The sequence below is a fragment of the Pan troglodytes genome, chromosome 16 (assembly GCF_028858775.2).
Source record: "Pan troglodytes isolate AG18354 chromosome 16, NHGRI_mPanTro3-v2.0_pri, whole genome shotgun sequence".
NCBI lineage: Eukaryota > Metazoa > Chordata > Mammalia > Primates > Hominidae > Pan > Pan troglodytes.
This window is the reverse complement of record NC_072414.2, coordinates 51,145,331-51,173,013: the sequence shown is the minus strand read 5'-3', so window position 1 is coordinate 51,173,013 and position 27,683 is coordinate 51,145,331. Positions and strand designations below refer to the sequence as shown.

The 27,683-nt window shown below is 47.1% G+C and overlaps 1 protein-coding gene across 1 annotated transcript in view; it reads left to right on the top strand.

Annotated features, from left to right (window-relative positions):
• Positions 1 to 24,880, top strand: part of MYO1E (myosin IE) — a 236,483-nt gene extending 211,603 nt beyond the window's left edge. The window contains exons 24-28 of the mRNA XM_510448.8: positions 145 to 302; positions 2,995 to 3,087; positions 7,557 to 7,758; positions 22,877 to 23,046; positions 23,788 to 24,880. Of these exons, the coding sequence (XP_510448.2) occupies positions 145 to 302; positions 2,995 to 3,087; positions 7,557 to 7,758; positions 22,877 to 23,046; positions 23,788 to 23,864 (700 nt within the window). The 3' untranslated portion in view covers positions 23,865 to 24,880. The remainder of the gene's footprint in view (positions 1 to 144; positions 303 to 2,994; positions 3,088 to 7,556; positions 7,759 to 22,876; positions 23,047 to 23,787) is intronic.
• Positions 24,881 to 27,683: the final 2,803 nt, after the last annotated feature.

Here is a 27,683-nt window from a genome sequence, read left to right as displayed (position 1 = left end):
CCTCAGGGCCCTGCTCCTGGTGTAGATTGTCCGTTCTCGCCTCATGTTTATGCTTTTCCAGCAGCAGAACTCCGTGGCGGGATCTCTGAGCACCGTTTTCTCACTGCGTCCTTCGACCTGTTAACCCCAGTGTGCTTTTTGCAGGCTTGAACTGAAGTTGAAAAAGGAAAACTGGGGCCCCTGGAGTGCGGGGGGCTCCCGGCAAGTGCAGTTCCACCAAGGGTTTGGGGACCTGGCTGTCCTCAAGCCCAGTAACAAAGTGCTGCAGGTCAGCATCGGACCTGGACTGCCCAAGAACTCCCGTAAGTGCTCCATGGGCCCTGCAGGCAGAACTGCCGCCGCTCCCCCGAGTCTCCCGAGCAAATGCTGCAAACATGTGCACAGATGTGGGGGCTGAGAATCAGTACACCTTCTGCTTGCTGGGGCTCAGGCTTTCTTCAGAATGGAACATTTCAAACTAAAGCAACAGCAAGGAAAATGAGCAGGTTAAAAGTTTCTAAGGGACTTAGTACTTATGTATCAGTACACCTGGCATTACAATATTGTGGTTAAAACGAATCAAAGTTTGTTAGCTTCAAATTTCCCCTCCCTTTCCAGTCAGATCTTGTCCACAATACCAACATCATCCTCTATGCCACCTTTAAAGAAATTGACTGGGCCCGGCGTGGTGGCTCACACCTATAATCCCAGGACCTTGGGAGGCCAAGGCCGGACGATCGCTTGAACCCAAGAGTTCCAGACCAGCCTGAGTAACATGGCAAAACCCTGTCTCCACACACAAAAATAAAAATATAAAAATTAGCCAGGCATGGTGGTGCATGCCTGTAGTCCCAGCCACTCCGGAGGCTGAGGTGGGAGGATGGCTTGAGCCTGGGAGGTCAAGGCTGCAGTAAATCATGATCTTTACTGGGGTGCCACTGCACCCCAGCCTAGGTGACAGAGCAAGACCCTGCCTCATTAAAAAAAAGAAGATGAAAAAGAAAGAAAACACCATACACACACACACACACACACACACACACACACGCACGCACGCACGCACTACCTCAAACCCCAGTCTAACTCCTTCCCTGGCCTTTATTTTTGTATTTATAATTGATATTTATAAACTTATATCTATCGTACACAGCATAGAATAATCATACATGCTATGTATGCATATATTGTGATATTGTTCTAAGATTTAGCCTGTGTGTGATCACACACATGAAGATGCCATATATAAAATAACTGTTTCTAGGCCAGGCACGGTGGCTCATGCCTATAATCCCTGCACTTTGGGAGGCCGAGGCAGGTGGACTACCTGAGGTCAGGAGTTTGAGACCAGCCTGACCAACACCCAGTCTCTACTAACTACAAAAAACTAGCCAGGTGTTGTGGCGTATGCCTGTAGTCCCAGCTACTTGCGAGGCTGAGGCAGGAGAATTGCTTGAACCCAGGAGGTGGAGGTTGCAGTGAGCTGAGATCGCACCATTGCACTCCAGCCTGGGCAACAAGAGCGAAACTCCATCTCAAAAATTAATTAATTAATTAATTAGCCATTTCTCAAATCTGTCTGCAAAGGTACACCTTAACATGTTCTCTAACATATTAATACCAGCAAATGCCATCATATCTTTATATATGTAGAGCCACTCAGAAAATGTTGATGTATGTCTGTGTTTCCGTTAGTACTTGCAGAAAACAGACAGCAACTTTTGGAGGGATTTCTGAAGAGATTTTTCAGTGAAAAGATGTGGACAGGGTTTAGGGAACAAAGTAGGGACCCAGGGAAAGGGAGTGGCAGGAAATCATTATTATCCGCAAACCTGAAGCAGCAGAGGGAGGAACGAGGTGAACTGAAGGCTACAGGCAGGAAGGAGGCACATGAAGTCCCCCACCTCCCTCCTGACACTCCAGTCTCCTTCCAGTGCCTCCTGTTGGCCTGGCCTATAGGCCTCACCCCACTGGAAGGCAGAGGCCTGGCTGTCCACAGGACTCAGACCCCAGGGCACAGAGCCGGGCAAAGAAAGGCTGCAAATAACCAGCAGGCTATGTTTGTGCAGCGGGCCCCAGAGTGGAAATTGCCCAATAGGTGTTGGATTCTATCTTATTTGGGGTGGCGAGAGTGGCCTAGGTACTGGGAGGGAAGCGTCCAGCAGGCCACACTGGGTTTGCCCCGATCCCACGTGGTCGGTTCTCCCAGGCCCTAGAGCTGCAGCTCCTTTGCTGTGTTTGCACTGTGCACCTTGTCACCTCCTACCCTTCTCTATTCCTCAGCTCTTCTCTTTATAAGAAATTCCCTCTGCACCCCTCTTCCAGCTGGTTTAATCCTACCTTCCTTCCTGTTCCATTCGAGACCCTATTGTTTTTCTTCCCCACATAGATGTCTCTGCAGAGATCTCCTCTGGCTCCTCTGGCCCTGCTGTCCAGCCCTGACTGTGACCCACAGTGTGTTCCTTTGGCCCCAGCTTGTTCCTAATTCCTTCATGTCTGTGTCAAGGGTACAAGTCTGCTTCTCCTCCTTGTGGTCTGTGTTTAGTTCAAGGACCGTAGAACACACACTCTTGCGTGCAAGGTGCTTGACGTAGGCAGGCGTGCAGTCAGTGCCGGAACGGGCTTCATGCCAACCCCGTTGATCCGCAGCATTAGTGAACCTGCTCAGCCACTTAGCGTTTAGAACATGAATGCAAATGTTAAAATGTTCCATCTGTCTCTTTTAAAAGTCTGTAAAAATAGAAACACCTTTGTAAGATGACCAATCCTTCTTTAAAAACCACCGTCTCTAACATTTCAAAACTGTACCTCTATAAACCTATCCTCCAGCCCCTCCCACCCAACAGCTACCATTACATACTTCCCTCAACGGCTCCTTCTCCACTGCAACTGTTCTCCTGCAGATCCACCTGAGAGCTGGAATCCAAGCTTCTCAAAAATTTTCCATATGCAGAGAACCATGAGGATCCATAAAACCAACCAGTAGCACTGATTTTAACTTTGTCTTGTTTATTTCAGGTCCTACCAGAAGGAACACTACCCAAAATACAGGTTATTCCAGTGGGACTCAAAATGCCAACTACCCAGTGAGAGCTGCCCCTCCTCCCCCAGGTAAGCCAGCTACGTACCGTAGTCTGGGACCACTAAATCTGGACCCATAACTTATAAAATATGTTTGGGAAGAAACCCATTAGCAAATCAATGCACACATATTAACCAGGCATGGACCATTTCAGTGCCACATGTACAACACAGCAGCCCTACTTGAGACCTCAAAATTCAGAAAAATAGGAGTCAGTGAGACTGAACTGCAGCTGAGTTCGCAATCTGGATTTCATTACCTCGAAATATTACTCCCTTAGGAAAGGCTTCTGACAGAGAGAAAGGAGTTCCTTGTCCGTAACAACCAGACTGTTGTCAGCTTTTAAGACACAGGATGCTGCTTTATGGAAATAGGAGTTTACAGGTCTAACCCCACCACCACTACCCAGCTCCGGCCAAATACCACTACAGCAGCTCCCCCTTATCCTCGGGGGATGCATTCCAAGACCCCCAGTGGGGGCTTGAAAATGCAGATATTACCAAAACCTATCTATACTTTTCCAGTTTGAGTTTTCCACAAAACCAGGAGAAATTTTTTTCTGTCTTCACAATGTTACAGATAGAAGATTCATTGTTACTGAATTTACTTAAAGGAAGCGCTTAATGGCTTCTCTTTGGCATACCCAAATTGCCAGCTTCCTGGGGCCATTATGAATAACAAGACGGCTGCTTAGTGACTGATGATGGGGTAGCGCACACAGCATGGATAGGCTGGGCAAAGGGACGATTCGTGTCCTGGCGGGACAGGGTGAGATGGCACACAACCTAAGCCTTAGGAATTGTTCATTTCTGGAACTTTCATTTAATATTTCCAGGCCACAGTTGACCATGGGTAACTGAGACAGTGGAAAGCAAAATCATGGATAAGGAGGGGAGGGGGCTGCTATTTTGTAAGTTATAGCAGCTTAATGACTGAATAGAAGAAATCTGTTTTCTATGTATTCTCTGAGATTAGGATTCAGGAGGCCTGTTCAAAAAAATAAAGTAATATCTGAGAGTATTACAAAATTGTTATAAAATTTATGCTTATATTTCATATTTATCTCTTCTTTTTTTGGGATGGGGTCTCAGTTGCCCAACTGGAGTGCAGTGGCGCCATCATAGCTCACTGCAGCCTCAGCCTCCCTGGATCAAGTGATCCTCCCACCTCAGCCCCTTGAGTAGCTGGGACTACAGGCACGCACCACCACACCTGGCTCATTTTTTTTTACTCTTTATAGACACGGAGTCTCACTGTGTTGCCCAGGCTGGTCTTGAACTCCTAGGTTCAAGCAGTCATCCCACTTTGGCCTCCCAAAGTGTTGGGATTAAAAGTGTGAGCCACTGCACCTGGCCTCTCATTTTCAATAGTAAAAATATAACTGACATATCCAGACACTCTAAACCTGAATCTAAGATTTTCTGTCTCTAAAAATCTGTGTAGTGTTTGCAGAATGCTTGCAAAAATACATAAAATCTTTTAATGTTTTTCCATCACTCACAAAATTCAGTTCATAAAAAATTACTCCCAGAGTGTTTGGTATTAAGCAGTTTAGAATTCTAAGTCTGATAGGGTCATTTTGAGACTGTATTTGATTCCAGTCTTCCCAGCCAAGAGAATTCTATTTGTACCAATGTCCAAGATAAGGAGTAAAAAGCATTTCTTGAGGCTGGTCATGGTGGCTTACGCCTGTAATCCCAACACTTTGGGAGACCAAGGCAGGAGACTTGCTTGAGACCAGAAGTTAGAGCCCGCCTGGGCAACACAGCAAAACCCCATCTCTACAAAAATGTTCTTAAAAATTAGCTGCAGCCAGGTGCAGTGGCTCATGCCTATAATCCCAGCACTTTGGGAGACCAAGACGAGCAGATCACTTGAGGCCAGGAGTTTGAGACTAGCCTAGCCAACATGACAAAACCCTGTCTCTACTAAAAATACAAAAATTAGCCAGGCATGGTGGTGCACACCTGTAATCCCAGCTACTGGGGAGGATGAGGCACGAGAATTGCTTGAACCCGGGAGGTGGAGATTGCAGTGAGCTGAGATCACACCACTGCACTCTAGCCTGGGTGACAGAGCAACACTCTGGGTCAAAAATAAATAAATTAAAAAATAAAAATTAGCTGGACATGGTGGCACATGCCTGGAATCCCAGCTACTCAGGAGGCTGAAGTGGGAGGCTTAGGTGGCTATGATCATGCCACTGCACTCCAGCCTGAGTAACAGAGTGAGACCCTGTCTCAAGATTAGCTGGGCGTGGTGGCATGCACCAGTGATTCCAGCTACTCACAAGGCTGAGACATGAAGATTATTTGAGGTGGGGAGGCAGAGGTTGCTGTGATCTGAGATCGCACTACTGTACTCCAGCCTGGGTAACTGAGTGAGAGTGTGTCTCCCCTCCTCATCCACCCCCACCCCCACCCCCCCCCCCAGAAAAGGGCATTTCTTTAGTCTCTGGAATCTCACCATTGCATGCTAAAGTATGGACACTGGGGCCCAGCAGTGAGAAACTAATTCTCATCTCTTTTGGAGTCCCCATCCTGCCTTGACCCGGCTCTGTCTCCTCCTTTCTTCTTTGAAGAAAATCCAAGCACAAAGGAACTTAAGAGAAGCACTGTAGTATCATATTACTGTGTGTGCGCTGGTTCCAGTGGAGAATTCTGGCCAAGTCCACCTGGAAAGCTCACTGGCCTCAGCTAGGTTGGCCAAAGTAGCCTCAGATCAAATCAGGCCACAAAGTTTCCGACCTTGAGCAGGGCTCCCCAACTCTCTAAATGACAGTTCCTTTATCAAAAAAATGAGACAATGGGACCAGACCCATTTGACCAGCACTTCTCAAACTGTCTGTGGTGAAAGACCAGGGGTTTTCAGGGGGTTTAAAAAAATTTCCAGTCCATCACAAACCATATATTTGTATGATACAATAAAAATGAATTAGTAGAAGAATGGAATTTTCAAAACATATAAAATATAAGCCAAAATTTCTTTTTATAAGATGCAACAGGCATGAAATAGATCTGTCAAACTGCCATGAAGGTTTCTAAATGCTTACTCTTCATTTCTGACCTTATCGTGGACAAGGGGATCTCGAGCAGCATGTGGGGCAGCCCCTGTGGGGACCCCACTTTTATCACTGGCCATGTGACATCCCGAGGGCATGTCACACTCTTAAGATGCCCCTCTCCTTTTGTTGGGACCCTAGGCAGCAAGCGGGGTCCTTCTACCCTCCCCAACCCCAGACCCTGTGGGAGCCCATTCAGCTCTCACTCACTGAGGGAATGAGGTAAGATGAAGAGCAGCTGTTGGCCCCAAATGTCTAGTTCTGATCTGGTCTGACGGCCTATGGGAGGAAATTGCTAGAGACATGGCTGGATGAGGAGCCACCCTCTTGAAAGCTCCACCCTGAGAAAACCGTGGTTCAAAGCAAGAATTCCACCTATTATTACTGGGCATGAAATATTTCTGCAATAATAAGGATATAGAGAAAATGCTTGTCGGAGCTGGAAGCCACCAAGTAGATTCTGGACCTATCTCGTGGTTCTTTCATGAAGAACTGAGACTATGAAAGATCAGCTCTCTTGCTCATGATCAGTATAGCTCTCAGAGGCAGAGCCAGAACTGAACCCCTAATCCTTTTCTAAGGGTCATCCCACTGGTACCAAAGAGTTCTCTTAATTTGGTTGGAAGAGGTCTTTAGGTGGGGTTCACCAAAGTGGGCCTTGAAGAGTCTTGTTCTCTTTCTCCACTCAGCCCAGATCTGTCAGTGGGAGAATGAATAAGGGCCTCTTCATACGTAGCGTGGAATGCTAATGCCCGAGTCTGCCAAGACGCATGGTTTGGAGCCTGCCACTGTAACCCATTACTTATTGGCTAATGCGATTTTAACTAGACATCGCTGTTTGGCTGAGAGAGCTTGCTCCATCCGGACTGATCCAACTGGGTGGCCACTTTTCCCTTGCCTGTGTAGAGCACCCCCTCTGCCTCACACAGCAGGCTCCTGCCGTGGATGCCCAAGATTGACCCCTCGAAAATGGATGTCCAGCTGTTTAAGCAGCTGCCTGTCAGCCCTCTTGAGTCATAATGTCATAATTTTTCTTAGGCCCAAGAAGGTGTCTCCCAGCCGGCTGCAAGCTTACCTTACTTTGGGCTTTGAACCCCAGGAAATCTGGGGATTCTATTGCCACCAAGCATGTGCTGAGTGTCCGCTGTGTTCCGCGCACATCCCGGGAAGTTGACCATGCATTGTTGTACATGTTAAATACATACAATTTTATTTGTCAGTTATACCTCAGTAAAGCCCGGTGATGGGGAAAACAGGGAATCAGCTCTAATTCTCACAATGTGTTAGCAGTGATGCCTTCCATTTTTTTCAAATGCGGAAATTGAGACTCAGAAGTTAAGTAAGCTGCCCTTGTAGTACATGGAAGAAATGTGGAGAGACTTTTGGCAAAGGATCCAAAAATGTGAGCCTTATTTCCTTCTCTCTTCCTCTCTCTAGGATACCATCAGAACGGAGTCATCAGAAACCAGTATGTGCCACATCCCCATGCTCCTGGAAGCCAGAGGTCCAATCAGAAAAGCCTGTACACCTCCATGGCCCGCCCGCCCTTGCCTCGGCAGCAGTCTGCCGGTTCAGACCGAGTGTCACAGACGCCAGAGAGCCTGGATTTCCTCAAGGTCCCGGACCAGGGAGCTGCAGGGTAAGATTCTCACATCCTGTGGATGAAGCCGGCAAGCTCCATCTCCATCATTCAAAACAAGGGTTCAGAGATTCCTGTGGGCTGTCAATACACAGGATTCTAAGGTTTAGTTTTCCACCTCAGTGCTATATGCCAGGACCCAAGGCTGTGGGGCTGTGGCTGGTTATTTGTAAAGGTACAGCCACATTAATAGCACACAATTCATTTCATTCTCCAGAGAGGGCTTATCTTGGAAACATCAGAAGACGGGTTCCCTTTGGCCCCAGATATGGTTACTCTGTGACCTCTTTGTGCTTTCTTGCATGGTTGAGGAATAATGGATCTTTTGATTTGTGTCTGTGCCTGCAGTTGCATAAATACAACAGCTTTAAGAGTCTTCAGCAACATTAAGCATAACATCCCAGCATTCTATATGATATTTGTTGAAGAATATGGGTCTTTGTGGCTTTACAGTGAGAGCCTCTCTGCCTTTCTAGAATATAAATAAAGAGTGGTGAAGAGAACCCAGCCTTTTTAGCCGGAGGAAGTGAAGATTCCTGAAACTCTGTGTAGGTATTAAAAGAGCTATCAGTTTTAAAAGGGGGTTAAGACATGTCCTGTGGAGTCATAGGGATGGAACTAGCGCCAACTGAAAGCCAGTTGGTGAACTCTGCCAGGAGGTAGATTTTGGCTCCAGTAAAAGGAAGAACGTAGCAACCCAAATATGAGTTGCCCTCATATGTAAACAGCATTTTGTTCCTGGGAGCATCCAGGCACCAGGTGGATGGGGATCACCAGGCAGGAGTGTTCAGAGTAGTGTTGTCAAATGGTAGATAAGGGGAAAGAGAGGCCTCTCTAACACTGGACCTGCTGTTTGCCCTCTCTGAGCTTCAGTTTCCTTGTCTAAGCACTAATGTAATGCCATCAAACTTGCAGCAAACTTGTTGGGAGGACTAGAAATTATATACATGAAATCTCTAGCATGGTACTTGGCATGCAGGCGTCTGCTCACTTAACTCTAGCTTGAGGGTGGTAATGACGGTGACAGGGTGATGATCATAAGGACCCCTGTCACTTCATGGAGGTTGAACTAGAGACTTGTAAGGAATCTTCCAGCTCTGCACGACTCTCCATGGTGGAGTGGCTCTGTCTGCTAAAGCTAGTAATGGCCTGCTCCCACCCACTCCCTCTTCTCTTCCCCTCTCTCAAGCCCACTTCCATTTTCCGCTGTCTCCTGTCTCCAGCACCATGGAGAAGTTTCAAATGAGGATCAGGAGGGATGAATGCAAAATAGACCTGTGCAGGAAGAGAAACAACAGCTCCTTCCTCTGAGGGGGCAGCCATCCATCTACCTTTTTGTTTGTTGGTTGGTTGCTTTGTTTTCTGAGACAGGGTCTCGCTCTGTTGCCCAGGCTGCAATGCAGTGGTGCAGTCTCGGCTCACTGCAGCCTCCTCCCAGGTTCAAGTGATTCTCCTGCCTCAGCCTCCTGAGTAGCTGGGATTACAGGCACGCACCACCACACCCAGCTAATTTTTTTTTTTTTTTTAGACGGAGTCTCACTCGGTTGCCAGGCTGGAGTGCAGTGCCACAATCTCGGCTCACTGCAATCTCCGCCTCCCGGGTTCAAGCGATTCCCCTGCCTCAGCCTCCCGAGTAGCCAAGACTACAGGTGCCCGCCACCACGCCCGGCTAATTTGTGTGTGTGTGTGTGTGTGTGTGTGTGTATTTTTGTAGAGACAGAGTTTCACTGTGTTGGCCAGGATGGTCTTGATCTCCTGACCTCGTGATCCACCCGCCTTGGCCTCCCAAAGTGCTGGGATTACAGGCGTGAGCCACTGTGCCTGGCCCCATTCATCTTTATGCCCTATTATTTGCCCTATTATTTGATGTTTTTCCTGCCTTGGCAGCTTCCTTCTAAAGACCACAGAGCTCTTAAGAACTTTACCACGTTCTCTCCTAGCAGCATTCCTTTTGCCCTGGCAAGTCTTATCTCACTTCATTTGGGCTACAAATATGAAAGCACCTTAGTTGGTTTTTTTGGGGGGTTTTTTTTTTGTTTGTTTGAGATGGAGTCTTGTTCTGTTGCCAGGCTGGAGTGCAGTGGTGCAATCTCAGCTCACTGCAACCTCCATGTCCTGGGTTCAAGTGACTGTCCTGCCTCAACCTCCTGAGTAGCTGGGACTACAGGTGCGTGCCACCACACCCAGCTAATTTTTTTGGTTTTTTTTTTGTAGAGATGGGGTTTCACCATGTTGGCCAGGATGGTCTCGATTTCTTGACCTCGTCATCTGCCTGCCTTGTCCTCCCAAAATAGCTGGGATTACAGGCGTGAGCCACCGCGCCCAGCTGAAAGCACCTTAGTTTTATCACACAGACAGCCATCAGTAGAGTGGATGCCGCCCTTATGTAGACCTCTCTCTATGCGTGCGCATGCGCGTGTGTGTGTGTGGTGTGTGTGTGTGTGTGTGTCTCCCTCTCCTCTTCCCTTCCACTACCCCCCAGTCTTGGGTAAGTAGCTATATCCCACCAGTTCTCATGACCGTGGTTCACGTGATTGGCTTGGTCTAAACCAGTAGTTCTCAAACTCTAGTGTGCAGTAGAATCCCCTGGAAAGCTTGCTGGCCCACTTTCCGCGTTTCTGATTCTGTAGGTCTGGGGTAGGGCCTAAGAATTTGCATTTGTACCGTGTTCCCAGGTGATGCTCTGATCCAGGGACCACATTTTGAAAACCACTGGTCTGAAGGCACCTGTAGTCTGATTGATAAAGCCAGGGAAGCCTCCATGTGAAGGTGAATTGCAAAGGTGCTGTTAGGTTTATGGGATTTTTGCTCTCTAACCCAGACCTACACCTTTCAGGTGGGTGAGCATCACTAAGTCACAATCCCACCTAGGCCCAGTTTGATGCCTCAAAGTAGGCAGGGTATTAAAAGCAGTCAACAGAATGCACCAAATCTCTTAGCTCTGTGTGCTAGCTGCCTACTTACTTTGGTTTTGGCAAGCAAAACCATCTTTCCAGCCTACTTTGCAAGTTGCAAACTTGCACATCAGCCAGCTGGGAGCATCTGTCAGCCAAAAGTAGGCAATTTAGGAACACTGTGTCTTAACCAAGGCTGCTCCCTTCCAGCCCTCTGCCATGTGGTTCCCTATTTAAGTCTTATGGCACCCTTTGCCACCCTCCAGCCTAAAGACTGGGTACACGTGGTGCTGTCTTGGAGGCAGGCCATGAGGCCGGAAGGAGAGGACACCTTCACACCTGTCTGCTAGGCAGTAAGATTTCCTTGTATGTAAAACACAATTAGTAGGCACACTGTGTCTTAGCCAGCCTCCTCTTTGTAACCTTAAATCTGCTGTGCAAACATTCCTTACAAAATAGTACCTTGGGCAAAAGGCTCAGCCTTTTCTTAGTATTTATTTTCTAAAACATGTAAAGGTGAAAATTAAAAGTATCTAATGTGGCCAGAGACTTTGGATGTGGCATTTTATGGATCCCCATGGTTACCTAAATTTAACAGCTTCTCCTATTTGCCAAGAAAACATGAATTGCATTTATTCCACAGGAGGCTGTTGAAGCATGCAGGGAATTTTAGGATCCCAAGTTTGTACTTTTTCCATAAACATGAAAATTCCTATACATCAAAGTTCTAAACAGTCACCTTGACTCTATCAATCTATAAAAGTAGGATTACTATGGTCTTTCTTTCCTGGCTTTCACATTCTGGGTTTATCTTTCCTTCCTCTCTCTCATCCCTCAGTGCACTTTTTCTGTAATTTATTTTGGATCATGTAATATGGATAAAATCAAATGATGTAATTAGCACCTCAAGTTAATTCAGGCAAGTCTTTATCAGTTTATTTTAGGTTCAATCAGTTGTTCTGAAGAGAGCATGAAGATTTCACTAAATTAATTACCATCCCAACTGCATTCTTTACCCTTTCATTGCAGTATTGGTGCAGATGGTAGCTATCATTATCATTCTCCAGGAAACACTGAGAGATCTGCGTGGGAATCAGGATCTTGCCATCGATTAGCATAGCTTTTGAGAAGTCTTAATTCAGGTCAAAGATCTTTCCTGTTTCTCAAGGAAAGAGAAGAGGTTAGGCAAGAATCCTATTAACAGTTCATCCAGGCCGGGCGCGGTGGCTCACGCCTGTAATCCCAGCACTTTGGGAGGCCGAGGTGGGTGGATCACGAGGTCAGGAGATCAAGACCATCCTGATTAACACGGTGAAACCCCGTCTCCACTAAAAACACAAACAATTAGCTGGGTATGGTGGTGGGTGCCTGTAGTCCCAGCTAATCAGGAGGCTGAGGCGGGAGAATGGCGTGAACCCAGGAGGCAGAGCTTGCAGTGAGCTGAGATTGGGCCACTGCACTCCAGCCTGGGTGACAGAGCAAGACTCTGTCTCAAAAAAAAAAAACAAAAAACAAAAACAGTTCATCCACCCACCTTTGCTCTGATCTCACTATCCAGTGTGCTTTGTAATTTTTCCTCCTATAACTGAAATGTACCTAATCTACCTGCAGTTCATTCTTGGAAGCATTAAAACCCAGACTGGAAATGTCTGTTGACCTTTTTAATCCTGTGGTCCATTTTGTGGGAGGACAGCTTCAGGAAATTTCAAGATACTCCAGAGATTAATCCAACTAGAAGTTGGAAAAACAGAAAAGTCTTGGAAGTGCTCAGTGGCAGGGCTTCTGGGCATGCCACAAAGGAGGGGTCAATAGAAATATTTAAATGCTGCCTGTGTGTCTCTTGTCAAGATCCTCCCAATGGAGTCATATTTTTAAGGGGCTTAAAATTTCCATCAAGTGTCCAATAGCAATATTTCTCAACCCATAATCTATGGGAGCAGCAGCCATATCCTGGCCCAGGCAGACATGGTGCTGAGGAATTCCTGGCATCCATTTCCACATTTCCAGTAATGTTTATAGATTCAACCTTTTGGAACACAGCATATTTTTAAGAGCCAGTGAAATAAAATGCCATTATTTTCCTTCTTGGAATTTCAAGACATAAATTTCCCATCTGCAGAACAAAGAGGTGATATTCGAAAGCTTAATCCTAGCTCCCCCGACATAGACTAGGCACACCCACCCAGGAGGTGTGGGAGCTACAGAGAAATTCACAAAAGGTGGCATTTAGAGTGCGGAGAGCACAGGATTTGCATCTGTAAGAGTAGGGTGAGTCCTGGTTCATTCATTCTTTCCTTTTTCTTTTATTCATCAATATTTACTGAGCCATGTGCCTTCTATGTGCTACCCCAGGCTTGTCACTTAATCTTTCTACTCCTTGGTGTCTTCACCTGTATAATAGGGATACTAATATAATAATTTTGAAAACCCACTCCTCAGGGTTTTCTTGAAGGTTAAATAAGGGCTTTGTGTGCTATAAAGCACAATGCTATTTGAAAGTTATTTTGTATTTGATTCATTACCATTATTCATTGGCTGGTCTTGCAAGGAAATTTTAATGCTCTACCAGGGTTGAAAGGTGATGTTTCCTGGCCCAGTGGCTTTATTCTCAAGCACTCAAATCTCTGGCCTGCCTAGAGCTGTGGACTCCATGAAGGTCTACGCTTCAGGCATAGTTGGCTGTAATGCGGGGAATGGGCAGCCTAGGGAAGCCAAGACAAGGAGACCAGACAGGGAGACGCCCGCCCCCAACACACACACACCCTTGGCAGCTGTGCCTGTTCTCCGTGGGCACAGAGCATCAGCGGCACACAGAGTTCTGCAGTAATGGTAATAATCACTAGACATGAGAGCCTCATTTGGACAATTTGAAGATGAAAAGTCACAAACTCCTGGCTCTGCACTATTCCACAGTCTCTTCCTTTCTTTTTTTTGTATTGTTTTGTGTTTTTTTTTGAGGCGGAGTCTCACTCTGTCACCCAGGCTGGAGTGCAGTGGCGCGATCCTGGCTCACTGCAGCTCAACCTCTGCCTCCCACGTTCAAGCGATTCTCATGCCTCAACCTCGCAAGCAGCTGAGATTACACGCATGAGCCACCACACCTGGCTAATTTTTAGTAGGGACGGGGTTTCGCCATGTTGGCCAGGCTGGTCTCGAACTCCTGGCCTCAAGTGATCCGCCCACCTCAGCCTCCCAAACTGCTGGGATTACAGGCATGAGCCACTGCACCTGGCCTCCACGGTCTCTTTCTAACTAAACATCTGAGCTGCAGTCATCATAACAATGAACAGCCCGTGGAAAGGATGGACATTGCTAGGGCAGAGGGAATTAGCCCTCAGTTTAGAGAGTTTTCATGTCATTTGGGGTTTTGTTTTCTTGTGGGCTTTTGGCACCTTGTGAGATTCGGCAGCCATCCATGAGGACTCAAATGTCAGCTGACATCCTAATGTCTCGGGGCAAATATATCACTTGGTCTTCTCTGGTCACTAATACAGGACTTCTCTTGCAGAGCAAGTTTTCACAAAGCAAACTGGATGTAGTGTACTTAATTCATCAGGAAATGTTATTTGTTTCTGGGTTATAATGTGATTGCCCTACTCAGAAAAAAGAACCTGGTGCAAAAAGAAGTTGCTGTGGGTCAGCTTTTTCGTGCATTTATGTTAATTGGTAATAGACACATAAAGTGATGTGTACAAATTACCCTAAAATAAGAAAACTAAATTGGATTGTACAGAAATTACATATAATGAAACACTGGATTTGCTCAGTGATGTATAGTTTTATAACCATATATTAACATATGTATATTATATATATAAATAATATATACAATATAATATATATTATATATATAATGAGCCTTTATTATTGAAATGTCAAAAGAAAAAATAACTTATTGTGAGTCTGAAATCTTGCTGCAACTCCCCATCATCTAGCCAAGCACAGTGGCTCATGCCGTTAATCCCAGCAGTTCTGGAGGCCGAGGCAGGAGGATCACTTGAGATCAGGAGTTCGAGACCAGGCTGACCAACATGTGAAACCCTGTCTCTACTAAAAATACAAAAATTAGTCGGGCATGGTGGCAGGTGCCTATAATCCCAGCTACTTGGGAGACTCAGGCATGAGAATCACTTGAATCTGGGAGGCGGAGGCTGCAGCAAGCCAAGATCATTCCACTGCACTCCGGCCAAGTGACAGAGCAAGGATCTGTGTCAAACAAAACAAAACAAAACAAAAAACAACCATTATCTCAATGAAATAATTATTTTTATAACACGATTTTCAATTCTGTGATGTTTATTAGAAATACAAATACTGTATCACAAAGTACCAGACCTACCAAAATTATCTAAGTTCTACAATTATAAAACAAATGGTGGCACATGGCTGTAGTCCCAGCACTCAGATAGCTAAAGCAGGAGGATGGCCCAAGTCCAGGGGTTCAAGACTGCAGTGAGGTATGATCATGTCATTGTACCCCAGCCTGGGCATCATAGCAAGACCTTGTCTCTAAAAATAATAACAATAAGGAAATAATGAAACAAAAGTTGGCAAGGCATTTTTAGACATGAGTGAGCCTGTGCTGTCGTGAGGGCAGCTTGAGGATGGTGGGATGGTAGGATGGTAGTGTGCTGGTAAACAGTGGGCACTCCAGGGAGGAAAAGGCCTGAACTGTAACATTTACCAGTTTCCATGGTAAAATTCTCTCTTCGTGGCCAATTTCAAGCTACCAGTGTGACTACTACTGAGTGCGGAGTTGGGAAAACATGGGCAGTCTCACCATTGTATAGTATTTCTACCATACATCAGCAATAGACTTTAATAACTTCAAATGCGTAGATAGAAGGAAAATAAGTAGGCTGGGCACAGTGGCTCACGACTGTAATCCCAGCACTTTGGGAGGCCAAGGCGGGTGGATCACTTGAGGCCAGGAGTTCGAGACCAGCCTGGGCAACAGGGTGAAACCCCATCTCTAGTAAAAATACTAAAGAAAAATTAGCCGGGCTTGTTGGCACATGCTTGTAATCCCAGCTACTCGGGAGGCTGAGGCAGGAGAAACGCTTGAACCCGGGAGGCGGAGGTTGCAGTGAGAAGTAGGAAGAGATAAATGATGAGCATTTATTGCCTTTGTTTTAATGTAATTTCTTTGTTGTCAATGATTTGGTTTTTAATAATGGCCATGTTTGACAACTGGCTCATAAAATTCCTGAAAGTTCTATCAGCTCTCGCAAGCTGGACTAAGCCTGTTCTGGCACAGTGGGCATGCGGGTCTCATGTGCCCTGTAAGGGGGTGTGTAATCCCTTCCTCCTGGACTAGCCAATTGCCTCGGCTGGGAGTAGGGGGCTCCACCTGCCTAGAAGACCTCATTAATCAAATTTCTGGCAGTTTCTTTGAAAGTCATTCCTGGCCGGACGCGGTGGCTCACGCCTGTAATCCCAGCACTTTGGGAAGCTGAGGCAGGTGGATCAGTTGAGGTCAGGAGTTCAAGACCAGCCTGACCAACATGGAGAAACCCCATCTCTACTAAAAATACAAGATTAGCCGGGCATGGTGGCGCATGCCTGTAGTCCCAACTACTTAGGAGGCTGAGGCAGGAGAATCGCTTGAACCCAGGAGGTGGAGGTTGCGGTGAGCCGAGATCGTACCATTGCACTCCAGCCTGGGCAACAAGAGTGAAACTCCGTCTCAAAACAAAACAAAAAGTCATTCTTTCTTCTCATTAATGACACAGGATTGCCACCTAGTGACGCAGAGGAGATTGCCTGGGTTTTCGAGGCTGTTGGAGTCTGGGAAAATGGCTGTTCCCACCAACTGTGTTCCAAGGTGGCTTCCAGGTCTCCAGTCTGGTGAATTGTAGAGATTGTGACGGCTTCGTTGACACAGATTTCCTGTGTTCCTCAGTGCTGTTGAGAGCTCTCTGTAAAACTTTCCTAGAATCAGAAAAAAGACCTGGAACCCGGTGCGGTGGCTTACACCTGTAATCCCAGCACTTTGGGAGGCCAAGGTGGGAGGATCGCTTAAGCGCAGGAGTTCAAGACCAGCCTGGGCAACATGGCCAAACTTCATCTCTAAAAATAAAGAGGCCGGGCGCATTGGCTCACACCTGTAATCCCAGCACTTTGGGAGGCTGAGGCGGGCGGATCACTTGAGGTCAGGAGTTCAACACCAGCCTAGCCAACATAGTGAAACCCCGTCTCTACTAAAAATACAAAAATTAGCTGGGTGTGGTGGTGGGCGCCTGTAATCCCAGCTACTTGGGAGGCTGAGGCACGAGAATCGCTTGAACCTGGGAGGTGGAGGTTGCAGTGAGCCGAGATCATGCCACTGCACTCCAGCCTGCGTCATAGAGTGAGACTCAGTCTCAAAAAAATAAAAATAAATTAATAAATAAATAAAAGGAAAAAGAAAAAGGACCTAGGCCATTGCCTGAATCTGCTCAGGTTTTACAGATGCAGAGCTTGGCCCCAAACCCAGCACACAGACTCAAGCCCACGTCCCCCTCCTGCTACACACTGTCAACATAGAGCTTGAGGCCCCATCTCAGGGGGAGTTAGCCAAATAGCCACACAAGTCACTGTCATGCTACAATTGACCCATGCTCTGGAGAAGCCGTGGGCTAGGAGAGGGTATGGCCAGGGGTTTGCCAGAGTATGAGGAAGCAGTGATGGAAATGAGATCCGAAGGCTGAGCAGGAGTTAGCAGTGCTGCCTGGGAAGTGGGCAGAGGCCAGGGGAGCATAGCCAGTCCAAGGATCCAGAAAGATTCCATGTGGCTGCAGTGCCAGGAGCCTTAGGTGTGTGCCACCATGTTGGCCAGGGATGAAACCAGCAGGAAATCCCAGGAGCCTGCATCAGTCATCTCACAGGAGTGTTGTGAGGGTGAAATGAAGCAGCATCTGTGAAAATGCCTAGGACAAGGCCTGGCCGAGTTGAGGGGAGTTTATCCAGACTTCACACAGCTACCGGCAGTTTCCCAGAAGACATCCTGTCTGCTAGCCCTCACAAGAAGGGTGTAGACATGTGCAGGCTGGCCAGGGAGAATGGCTCTCACTGTGGCTCGCTTTGGGAATATGCCGCCCCAGCAAAGCAGCTGTGCCTCTTTGTGGTCACAAGACAGAGCCAATGGTGGCAGCATCAGTGTTGCCCTTCCTAATGCAAAGTGCAGAGGCCCTCCCTCCTCCACCCACCTGCCCACTCCTCCCGGCTGCCATCAGACAGTCCCCACTATCCACACCCTGCTCCCCAGCCGATGTCCCATCTCAAAGCTGCCCTGGCCTCCCCCACCTCTCACCTGTGGAGTTACTAGGAACCCCATTCAGCCTAGTGATAAAGGGCCAAATGGCTTACACTGCCAGCATGGTAGCAGTTGTCCACAACCTGGACAATTATGGACCCCAAATTCCCCGGGTAATTTCGGAGGTTTTACTTTGGCCAGGAGTCACTTATCCTGAGGAAGTAGCCTCTGATGCCTTGATATCAAAGACCACGCAGTGGCCACATACACACAGCTCTTTGCGTCCTGCATCCCCTTAGGTCTTATTTATAATTTGGTATCTTATCACCAGAAAGAATCCGTTCCATCAGACTTACGATCTCTAGTTTAAAACAATCTAGATGCCTTTTTTTTTTTTTTTTTTTTTTTTTTTGCGCCTAATTACCCTGGCTAGAGTTTCCAGGATAATATTGGACAGAAGTGGTGAGTGCTGACATCCCTGTTTTGTTCCTGATCTTTTGGGGAAATCATTGTGAGTTTCACCAGTAAATATGATGTAAGCTTGAAGTATGTGGACAAGGGTCCTCTCCCCAACCAGGGCTCATGAAGAAAGGTAGGACGGCACCAATGTGGCCTGCAGCAGGGAGTAAGGCTGGGGTGTGAGCAGGGGCCGCCCCTGGCAGAGTCTGTAGGCACCATGAAGGGTTTTGGTCCTTTTTCCAAGAGCAGAGAGAAGCTGTTAGAAAGATTTTCAGGTTGAGGATGGGGCGAACTAATAACAGCTGAGCTAGCATGAGGGCCAAGTGTCCTAGAAAGGAAACAACTGGCAAGGAAAACATGAAGGACAGAAACAGGTCTTAGTCAAAGCTGGAGGCAGGTGGGGCAGAACAAGTGGGTGATGCCCAGGGCAGGGAGGGTCTTACCTCTCAGGAGCCATCCGTCTTGTCTTCCCACTAAGAGGTCTTACCCCGACCCTGGCGAGGGGAGTCCTTCAGCAGGAGGACCCTGTACCTAAGCCCCCATACTTGGGCTCCAGAGACCTTGTCAGTCTACACTAAGGACAGTAGGGTTTTTCCCTGAACAAGACAGGACAAATTAGCATCTGTGGGTTCAACTGGCCCACTGTGCCCATGGGTTCCACATCTGTGGATTCAACCAAACTTGGAATGAAAATATTTGGAAAAAATATGGATAGCTGCCTCTGTAGTGAACATGTACAGACTTTAAAAAAAATTTTTTTTTTTTTTGAGATGGAGTCTCACCCCGTTTCCCAGGCTGGAGTGCAGTGGCACGCTCTTGGCTCACTGCAAGCTCCGCCTCCCTGGTTCACGCCATTCTCCTGCCTCAGCCTCCCGAGTAGCTGGGACTACAGGCGCCCGCCACCACGCCCGGCTAATTTTTTGTATTTTTAGTAGAGATGGGGTTTCACCGTGTTAGCCAGGATGGTCTCTATCTCCTGACCTCATGATCCACCCACCTCGGCCTCCCAAAGTGCTGGGATTACAGATTACAGGCGTGAGCCACTGCACCCAGCCTTTTTTTTTTTTTTGAGACAAAGTCTTACTCTGTGGCCCAGGCTGGAGTGCAGTGGCTCAATCTCGACTCACTGTAACCTCCATCTCCCGGGTTCAAGCGATTCTCCTGCCTCAGCCTCCCAAGTAGCTGGGACTATAGGCATGCACCGTCACGCCCAGCTACCATCTGTATTTTCAGTAGAGACGGGTTTCGCCATGTTGGCCAGGCTGGTCTCGAACTCCTGACTTCAGGTGATCCACCCGCCTTGGCCTCCCAAGGTGCTGGGATTATAGGCGTGAGCCACCATGCCTAGCCAGTCCTATATTTTTTAAAAAGCCTTTTTCTTGTCATTATTCCCTAAACAATATAGTATAACAACTATTTACATAGCATTTACATTATATTAAGTATTATAAGTAATCTAGAGGTGATTTAACGTATACAGGAGGATGTGCATAGGTTATATGCAATTGTTACACTTTCATATGAGGGACGTGTCTGTGGAGTTTAGTATCTGTGAGGAGTCCTGGAACCAGTCCCCCAGGGAGATAGGGATGAGTTTTTGGTGTGTGTGCGTGCACATGTGTGCATCTGTGTCCTTCCATGTGCACTTGTAGCCCAGTTCTGTGGACTGCCAGGCTGGAGGCTTCCTCCCTCCCAGGGTGTTGTAATGCCCGCCGCCATCCCCTTTCATCCCTTGTTGCTGAGAAGTCACATGACGTCTTGTATTCAGGCTAATGGCTCTTATTAACCAAATGCTGACACATCCCAATATATAGGGTGCTTAATTAAAAACCTGCTTGCCTGGCCAACTTTCAGAGAAGCAAGCACTTCTTGAACAGGGAATGGGGATTTCCAGTAGGCACTAGGTAGAAAACGAATGATGTCACACTAAGAACCTACAAAATGTCTTTCCTCTGCACTAAGAGAAAAGTGCAGGGGGGTGGTGGTGGTGGGAGGAGTGGAGCCTGAGTAGCCTTGAGGATTGCTCCCTCCCACGTGGGGTAGTGAAAAAGCCCAGTCTCAGGGGCGCCCAGCCCCTCCTGGGGACAGTCCACCACCCTGCTGGCAGTCAGTGTTCCCCCCAGCCACCCCTTTGTGATCCAGGTTGTTCATCAGCACCCCATGAACATCTGTCATCACAGGACCTGGGCAAGGCCAGCAGGCTGTGGCTCCTGAGAGCACAGCTCAAAACTGGGTGTGGTTGTTCTTTCCAGAACTCAGGCCCCAGGAAGGCCCTCCCTTTTCCTCCTTGCTCCTGTAGGTGTGAATGATGTGCACAGACCTAACAGCCAGCCCCACCCTGTTGAGGTCCAGCCCAACTTCTTGAGGGAGAAATCTTAAGTTTGTTTTGTAGGGAAATGAATGTAGCCTTTACTTTGGTTTGTCCTTAAGCGAAGTGGAAAAAAAGAAATGTTCTCCATGTTTCCATTTTCCTTTTTGTTTTTGCTAAATGCTTTTTATGAACATATTTAATAAATGTTTCAGGTATAAGTGTAAAGATCTCACTAAATAGGAACAAGTTGAACTTACACACCTTTGAAAGAATGTATGAATGGTGACTTAAGGCAGCATAGTATATAGGAAGAATAACTTTAAAGCTAGAAGATCTGGATTAGGGTTAGAGCACTGGAGTTATTTTTAATAATTATGACAGTGGGGTGGAGGGAGTGTCACTGGTATCCAGTGGGTAGAGGCCAGGGATCCTACAGGGCACAGGACAGCCTCCTGCACCCACCCCCATACACACACACACACAACAGAGAATTCCCAGCGGCAAATGTCAGTAGTGCAGATGTTGAGAAACTGCTCTGGATAAACTCTTGTATAAGAATATTTACAGCAACATTTTTGGAGGGGCAAAGGGGAGCTCTGAGGGGTAATAATGAAAGAATGGGAAGGAGACCTGAGGAGTAATACTGATTGATAAAATGAGAGGGAAGTCTGTGGATTAATAATGAGGGGGTGGGAGGGAAGATTGTGGAGTAATGATGACGGTATGAGGGAAGTCTGCAGAGTAATAATGAGAACGGAGGGAAGTGTGAGGAGTAATAATGAGGGAAGGGAGGGAAGTATGAGGAGTAATAATGAGGAGGTAGGAGGGAAGTCTGCAGAGTAATAATGAGGGGTAGGAGGGACATCTGTGGAGTAATAATGAGAGGGCAGAAAAGCCTGTAGAGTAATAAGGAAGGGGTAGGAGGGACGTCTGCAGAGTAATAATGAGGGATGGGAGGGAAGTTTGACAAGAAATAATGAGGGTGAGACGGAAGTCTGAGGAGTAATAATGAGGGGGTAGGAGGGATGTCTGCAGAGTAATAATGAGGGGGTGGGAAAGAAGTCTGCAGAGTAATGAGCGGGTGAAAGGAAAGTGAGGAGTAATAATGAAGGGGTGGGAGGGAAGTGTGAGGAGTAATAATGAGGGATGGGAGGGAAGTGTGATGAGTAACAATGAGGGGTGGGAGGTAAGTGTGAGGAGTAATAATGAGGGGTTGGGAGGGAAGTCTGAGGAGGAATGAAGGGGGGTGGGAGGGAAGCCTGAGGAGTAATAATGAGGGGGTGGGAGGGAAGTGTGAGGAGTAATAATGAGGGGGTGGGAGGGAAGTGTGAGGAGTAATAATGAGGGATGGGAGGGAAGTCTAAGGAGTAATAATGAACTGGTGGGAGGGAAGTCTCTGGAGTAATGAGGGTGGGTGGATAGATGGGATGGGAGTAGACAGGAGTGAGGTCTGAGGCATAATAAGGCTGTGAATGGGGAGTAAATCTCATGGCAGCATTTTTTTATAATAGTGAAAACTGGAACCATCCCAAGTGACCATCCACAGTGCCCTGGAGAAGTAAACTGTGACACACTCACTCGCGCAGTGGTGTAGTATCAGGCAGCAAGGATGAAGGAACTATAGCTGCAGGCATCAGCAGGGCACGTCATCCAGTTGTTGAGCGTGTGACCGTGGAATATGATTCCTTTCATACAGTTGACAGTCGGACCGCAAATATTGGCTAGGGGTATTTACATGTGTGGCAAACTGTAGAGATGAGCCAGAGAATCGTTAATGCAAACTGTAAGGTGGTGGTAATCTGGGGGGGGGGGAATGCAGTGAAGGAGAAATGCCTACAGGCTTCTGTGGCACCTGCAAAAGTTCCATTTCGAAACTTGAGGAAGGAGGGACAGATACCTGAATGTTCCTGATTTAAATGTATGGGTATACTTTCGACACTTTTTTATGGATATGTGTCTCCCACATTTCCTTCTATGCTGGGGACACAGTGACAACAGCAGCTAAGGTTTTTAAGAGCTATGTGCATTTGCAACAACCTTGTCAGAAAAGTTACTTTTATTCCTCAAGTTTAAAGACTGCACCCTGGGCCACATGTCTTCTAAGGATGGAGCTGGATTTGAACTTGAACAGGCCAGTGCCGGCCGCCATGCTCCAAACCACCGTTCGGTGCTGCTGCCTCCTGTTGGGGCCCAGTCTCATCTGCTCCACTCTCTCCACAGGGTCAGGAGACAAACAACCAGTCGGCCTCCCCCAGCAGGGGGCAGACCCAAGCCCCAGCCCAAGCCCAAGCCTCAGGTGCCACAGTGCAAGGCTTTGTATGCCTATGACGCTCAGGACACAGACGAACTCAGCTTTAATGCCAATGACATTATTGATATTATCAAAGAAGGTAAGTGTGTGGCTGGTTGGCTGGGACAGCCTCCCAAAGAGCATGCAGTCACATTGCTGTAAGATCTAGTGTGAAAATGAAAAGAATTTATGGGCTCCTCAAACTGCAATTTGTAGAGGCAGGTCAGGCCTCAGGCTCAGTCTGATCAAGACACCAGCTTTTTTAATGCTTCTTTCAGCTCTGCCCCCTTATTTATATTCCCTCCCTTCTCAAGCTGTTTTTCTTCATAGTAGCAAAACGGCAGCAGCAATTCCAGGCCAACATATCAAACCATGTCTGAAATGTGCATCATCTCTGAAACTTCTTTTCTTAGTCATTGGACAAAAGTCCTGACTTTTATTCTGATCAGACCAAATTAGCCATGTGTCCATCCCTGAACCAACTTCAGTAGCAAGACAAAGGCTGTACCCTGAGAGGATGAGACCTGGTAGGGGCTGTCCCCAGAAACGGGGAGGTCTGTCCCACCCACACTTCCTGGCTTCTTCATAATGAAAGTGGATGGAGTGGAAGCCAGGAAGACAACCTTGAATATCCATTATTAAAGCAGTCCATGGGCTTGGCTGAGTGCTTTATTAATTTGGTAGATATCTTACTTTTTTCAACAAACTTTTTGATTTAAAGAACAAAGGGAAAACAACATGGATGGAGCCAAATCACTTGAGCCCATGGGAGCGGAGTGTGTGTGGCTGGGGCAGAACAGACTTACTCATCTTCACTTTCACCATCTCTCTCTCCCTGCAGATCCTTCTGGCTGGTGGACGGGTCGACTACGAGGCAAGCAGGGCCTGTTCCCCAACAACTATGTGACCAAGATCTGAGGTGCCCGTGACTCTGACGCATGGGGCAGAGGAGCTCCAGGCACAGACCAGGGGAGGGGATATTTAGGGGCTCCCCTTACAATCCACAATGAGCAATTGCTTCTCCAAGGCCTGGAGCTATTCTGGTACCTTCCCCATGGAGGACACTGAAAAGGCTGGGTTGGGGACAGGGAGTATCACTCCATAAGTGATCCTAAAAGGTAGCCTCTTCATAGGAACCCAGGAGGACAAAACCACCATGCATTCAGATTTATTTATTGTATTTAAACCTGGTGAGAGGACAAGTGAGGTCTGCTCAGACCTTGTAGGCTTCTATCAAAACAGCACCCTGCTTGCTCACCAGGCCTAGAGAATGGCTGTAGGTGGCCGCTGACAAGTGCCTTTAGTTGAAGAGCACATTTCTTTCATCTCTCTTGTCCATACCTGATAGACACATTCCTCTCTGCCACCTTCCTTCAGGGAGGACCCGCCCTCTGCAGACTGGGCTTAGCGTGAGCAGGCACTTCCCATGTACATGCCAAGGGTAAGCTGGCCTGCTGAGCCCAGGGGGACAGAGGGGCACTGGTTTACACTTTGCCGGGACCATCAGGGCCGCCAAGCAGGTCAGGGGCTGGGGGCTGGGGGCTGGGCTGCTGGCTTTGCTTTCTCTGGGTCTTCAATTAGAATGTGGCTGGCCCATATTGGTTTGTGTTTAAATGCTGTACTTACTACAAGAAGGATCTTTTTTCAAGCTGTACATTTATAAAAACAGATCATATACTGTATATATAAAAATCTTGAGATGGTAGAAACATGTATGAATGTACTAAGTAGTATTCCACTGTACTCATTCATAAGGTAGGTTTTCTTACAAAACTCACACCAGGTACTTACAGATGTGCTCTGCTTTTTTCCAACTACGGAGTGTCACTGCTTTCTAGCTCAGTCCCTGCAGACTCTTCTCAACTCTTTCCCTATAGGAAACTTACTCCGCGTCCTGCCCCCACCTCCTAAATAAATAAAGGAATCGGCGAACACCTTCTTCTTTTATGACATTTGTTATGGGTTGAATTGTGTGCCTCCAAAGAAGATGTTGGAGTCCCAGCCACCAGTACCTCACAATATGACCTTATTTGGAAATAGAGTCTTTATGGAGCAAACAAACAAAACTAATTAAAATGAAGTCATTAGAGTGGGTCTTAATCCAATATAATGGTGTCCTGATGAAAAGGGGAAATTTGGACACAGAGACCAACATGCAGAGGAAAGACCATGTGAAAAGGCAGGGAGAAGACAGCCATTCACAAGCCCTGGAGAGAGGCCTGGAACAGATTCTCCCTCACACCCTCACAAGGAACCAGCCCTGCCCACCTTGGTCTTGGACTTCCAACCTCCAGAACTATGAGGCAATACATTTCGCTGTTTAAGCCACTCGGTTTGTGGTACTTTGTTACGGCAGCCCTAACAAACTAAAACAATGTTTTCTTGCCATAATAGTGAAAAGCTGGAATCAGTGTAATGCCCATCAATAATGGAATGGTTTTAAGTAGAGACTGCCATTTCTGTACCTTTCCTCCTCTGGGTGCCATAGCCATTCTTAAGCTACTGGTAACTTAGAGTTTGAGCAGCATACACCTTTGAGGCTTTCAGGATCCTCAAGTCCATGGGAAAAAATTATCAGGGCTTACGCATAAGGGAAAAAAATGGATCTAGATTTGAAACGAAGATACATTTAATTCTCCTGTGTTTTACTTCAAGAACAGGGAGCAAACTCCATTCTGTAACAGTAACAAATAATGTTAAAAGGCTACTTCAGTTCCATGTTGCGACCAGAGAGGAAAGTAGAGCCATGATGCGGTGAGTTGAGGAAAGGTAATCCTGTTGACACTAGTGGTCTCTAAAGTACTTTCACATTCATGGACTCCCCGCAGTGGGAGGAAGATACCACCAGAACTGGGACAGAGGAGCATGCTGGAGTCCCCACAGCCACCAGCACTCAGGCTGCGTTCTCAGGGCAGGAACACCAGGACCATCTTCCCTTGTTATCATAAGCCCCTGGCTGGCTGGGACAAGCCTTTGTTTTTCCACCTGATTGGCATTTTACACTTGTGTGTAACTGGGAACCATCGGGCTCTAGGTCACAAAACAGGGACTGAGTTAAACCCCCACGAGTAGCACCCTCATCCATGGAAATCACAGACCAAGCCCTTAGCACCTGCATCGTGTGCCCAGCCAGTGCCAGGCTCAAGGAGATCCCCAACAAATGGTGCTGAAATAGGTAAGTGACCCACAGGGGAAGGAGACTTAGATCTGCGTAGAGATGCTGAAATGCTGACACTATTAAGAAAAGTTTGGAGAAATAGTGGTTTATCTTAAACTTATTTGTATATATTTAGAAATTCAACATGGGGACTACCAGAAAAATCTGGGATAAATAACATTTCCCTTTTTTTCCTAATTAAAAAGTCTTCAGAAAAATGTCTTTTTTCCCTTTAAGACACTAACCTGGGTTTCCTCTAGTCTCTGGATCTAGCCTGGCCTGCCATTTTGTTCACTGTGCAGTTAAGCAAATATGACCACTTTAGGAGTCACTTACCAGGAAAGAACATACAGAAGATCAAGGGGCCACCCCCACTTTCTGGAACTTGCCATCCTGTTTGAAATAAGGGGTGTTCATGTGCACACACAGCAACGTGTATAGCAGTATCAAACACAGTATAAAAATGTGACATCCCTTCAACCAAAGGTTTTAGGTAACCAGGAACTAAATGAGAAGGCCTGACTGTGTATCCTAGGGTAGAGGTGTTCAAGCTTTAGTTGTAGATGAGAGAGAGACAGAGGTCTGTATAAGGGTGGTATCCACTCTACTGATGGCCGTCTGTGAGACAGAGAGAGGCTGATCTGAAACTCCTGGGATCAAACGATCCTCCTGCCTCAGCCTCTCAAAGTGCTGGGATTATGGGCAAGAGCCACCGTACCTGGCCAACTGGCTTCTTAAAGACATGCAAAAGGGCCGTCTCTTCCACAGTGTTTTGTGAAACAATACAGAGACATGTGGAGAGGACAAAGGGTGAAGCCTTCTTGAATAAGCTTGCTCCCCAACCATGAAGGATGCCAACCCACTGACCTCCCAACGTGTGGTCCCAGCCCATCGTAATCAAACCTGACTCACCACTACTACCAAGTCCAGCCCAATGAAGGTAGAAAAGCATCGTGCAGTTTCGTCCTTAAAGGACCTGCCCTGTGTGCACACCATGTCCACCAATATTCTGCTGGCCAGAGCTTAGTCATGTGGCCTCAACTCAAGGGGGCTGGAGGTCTCTGCACAGAGCTGTCTCAGCAGCTTACCCAGAGCACCAGAGTGACAGCGGGCTCCTGCCAGGTGGAAGTGTTCACAAAAATGAGTGAGAGAAAATATGGATGTGCCTTTATGAATTACAAACTCCATGGGCTTCCATAGAGCATGGCTTTTACATAATCTAAATTCCTTCTCTTTGCGACTCCCTCCTGAACTCATCCCCAGACCCTCCCTGAGTGGAGCTGGTCACACCAAGTCAGCCTGTGCCTCTAGTTGCTACCATTTCTTTTATAGGTGTTGTCCCAGTTAAGATTTCACTGGCAGTAGGGCTGGATTCTGGTTTCCAGGGCAATCAAGAGCAGAGCATGAACGGTGCGTCTTTGGTGGACAATTTAACTCTGTGTTTCTGGCACCCCTCACTTTTGTGATCAAAAGACCAGAGGAGCCTTTCTGCAATTCTGCCCTCTTTCCCTGTTTTGCTTTTCTCCCAGGGCCTAGCTGATTGCAGTTCTTTCTGCATTTAGTAACTTGGTTTTATTCCT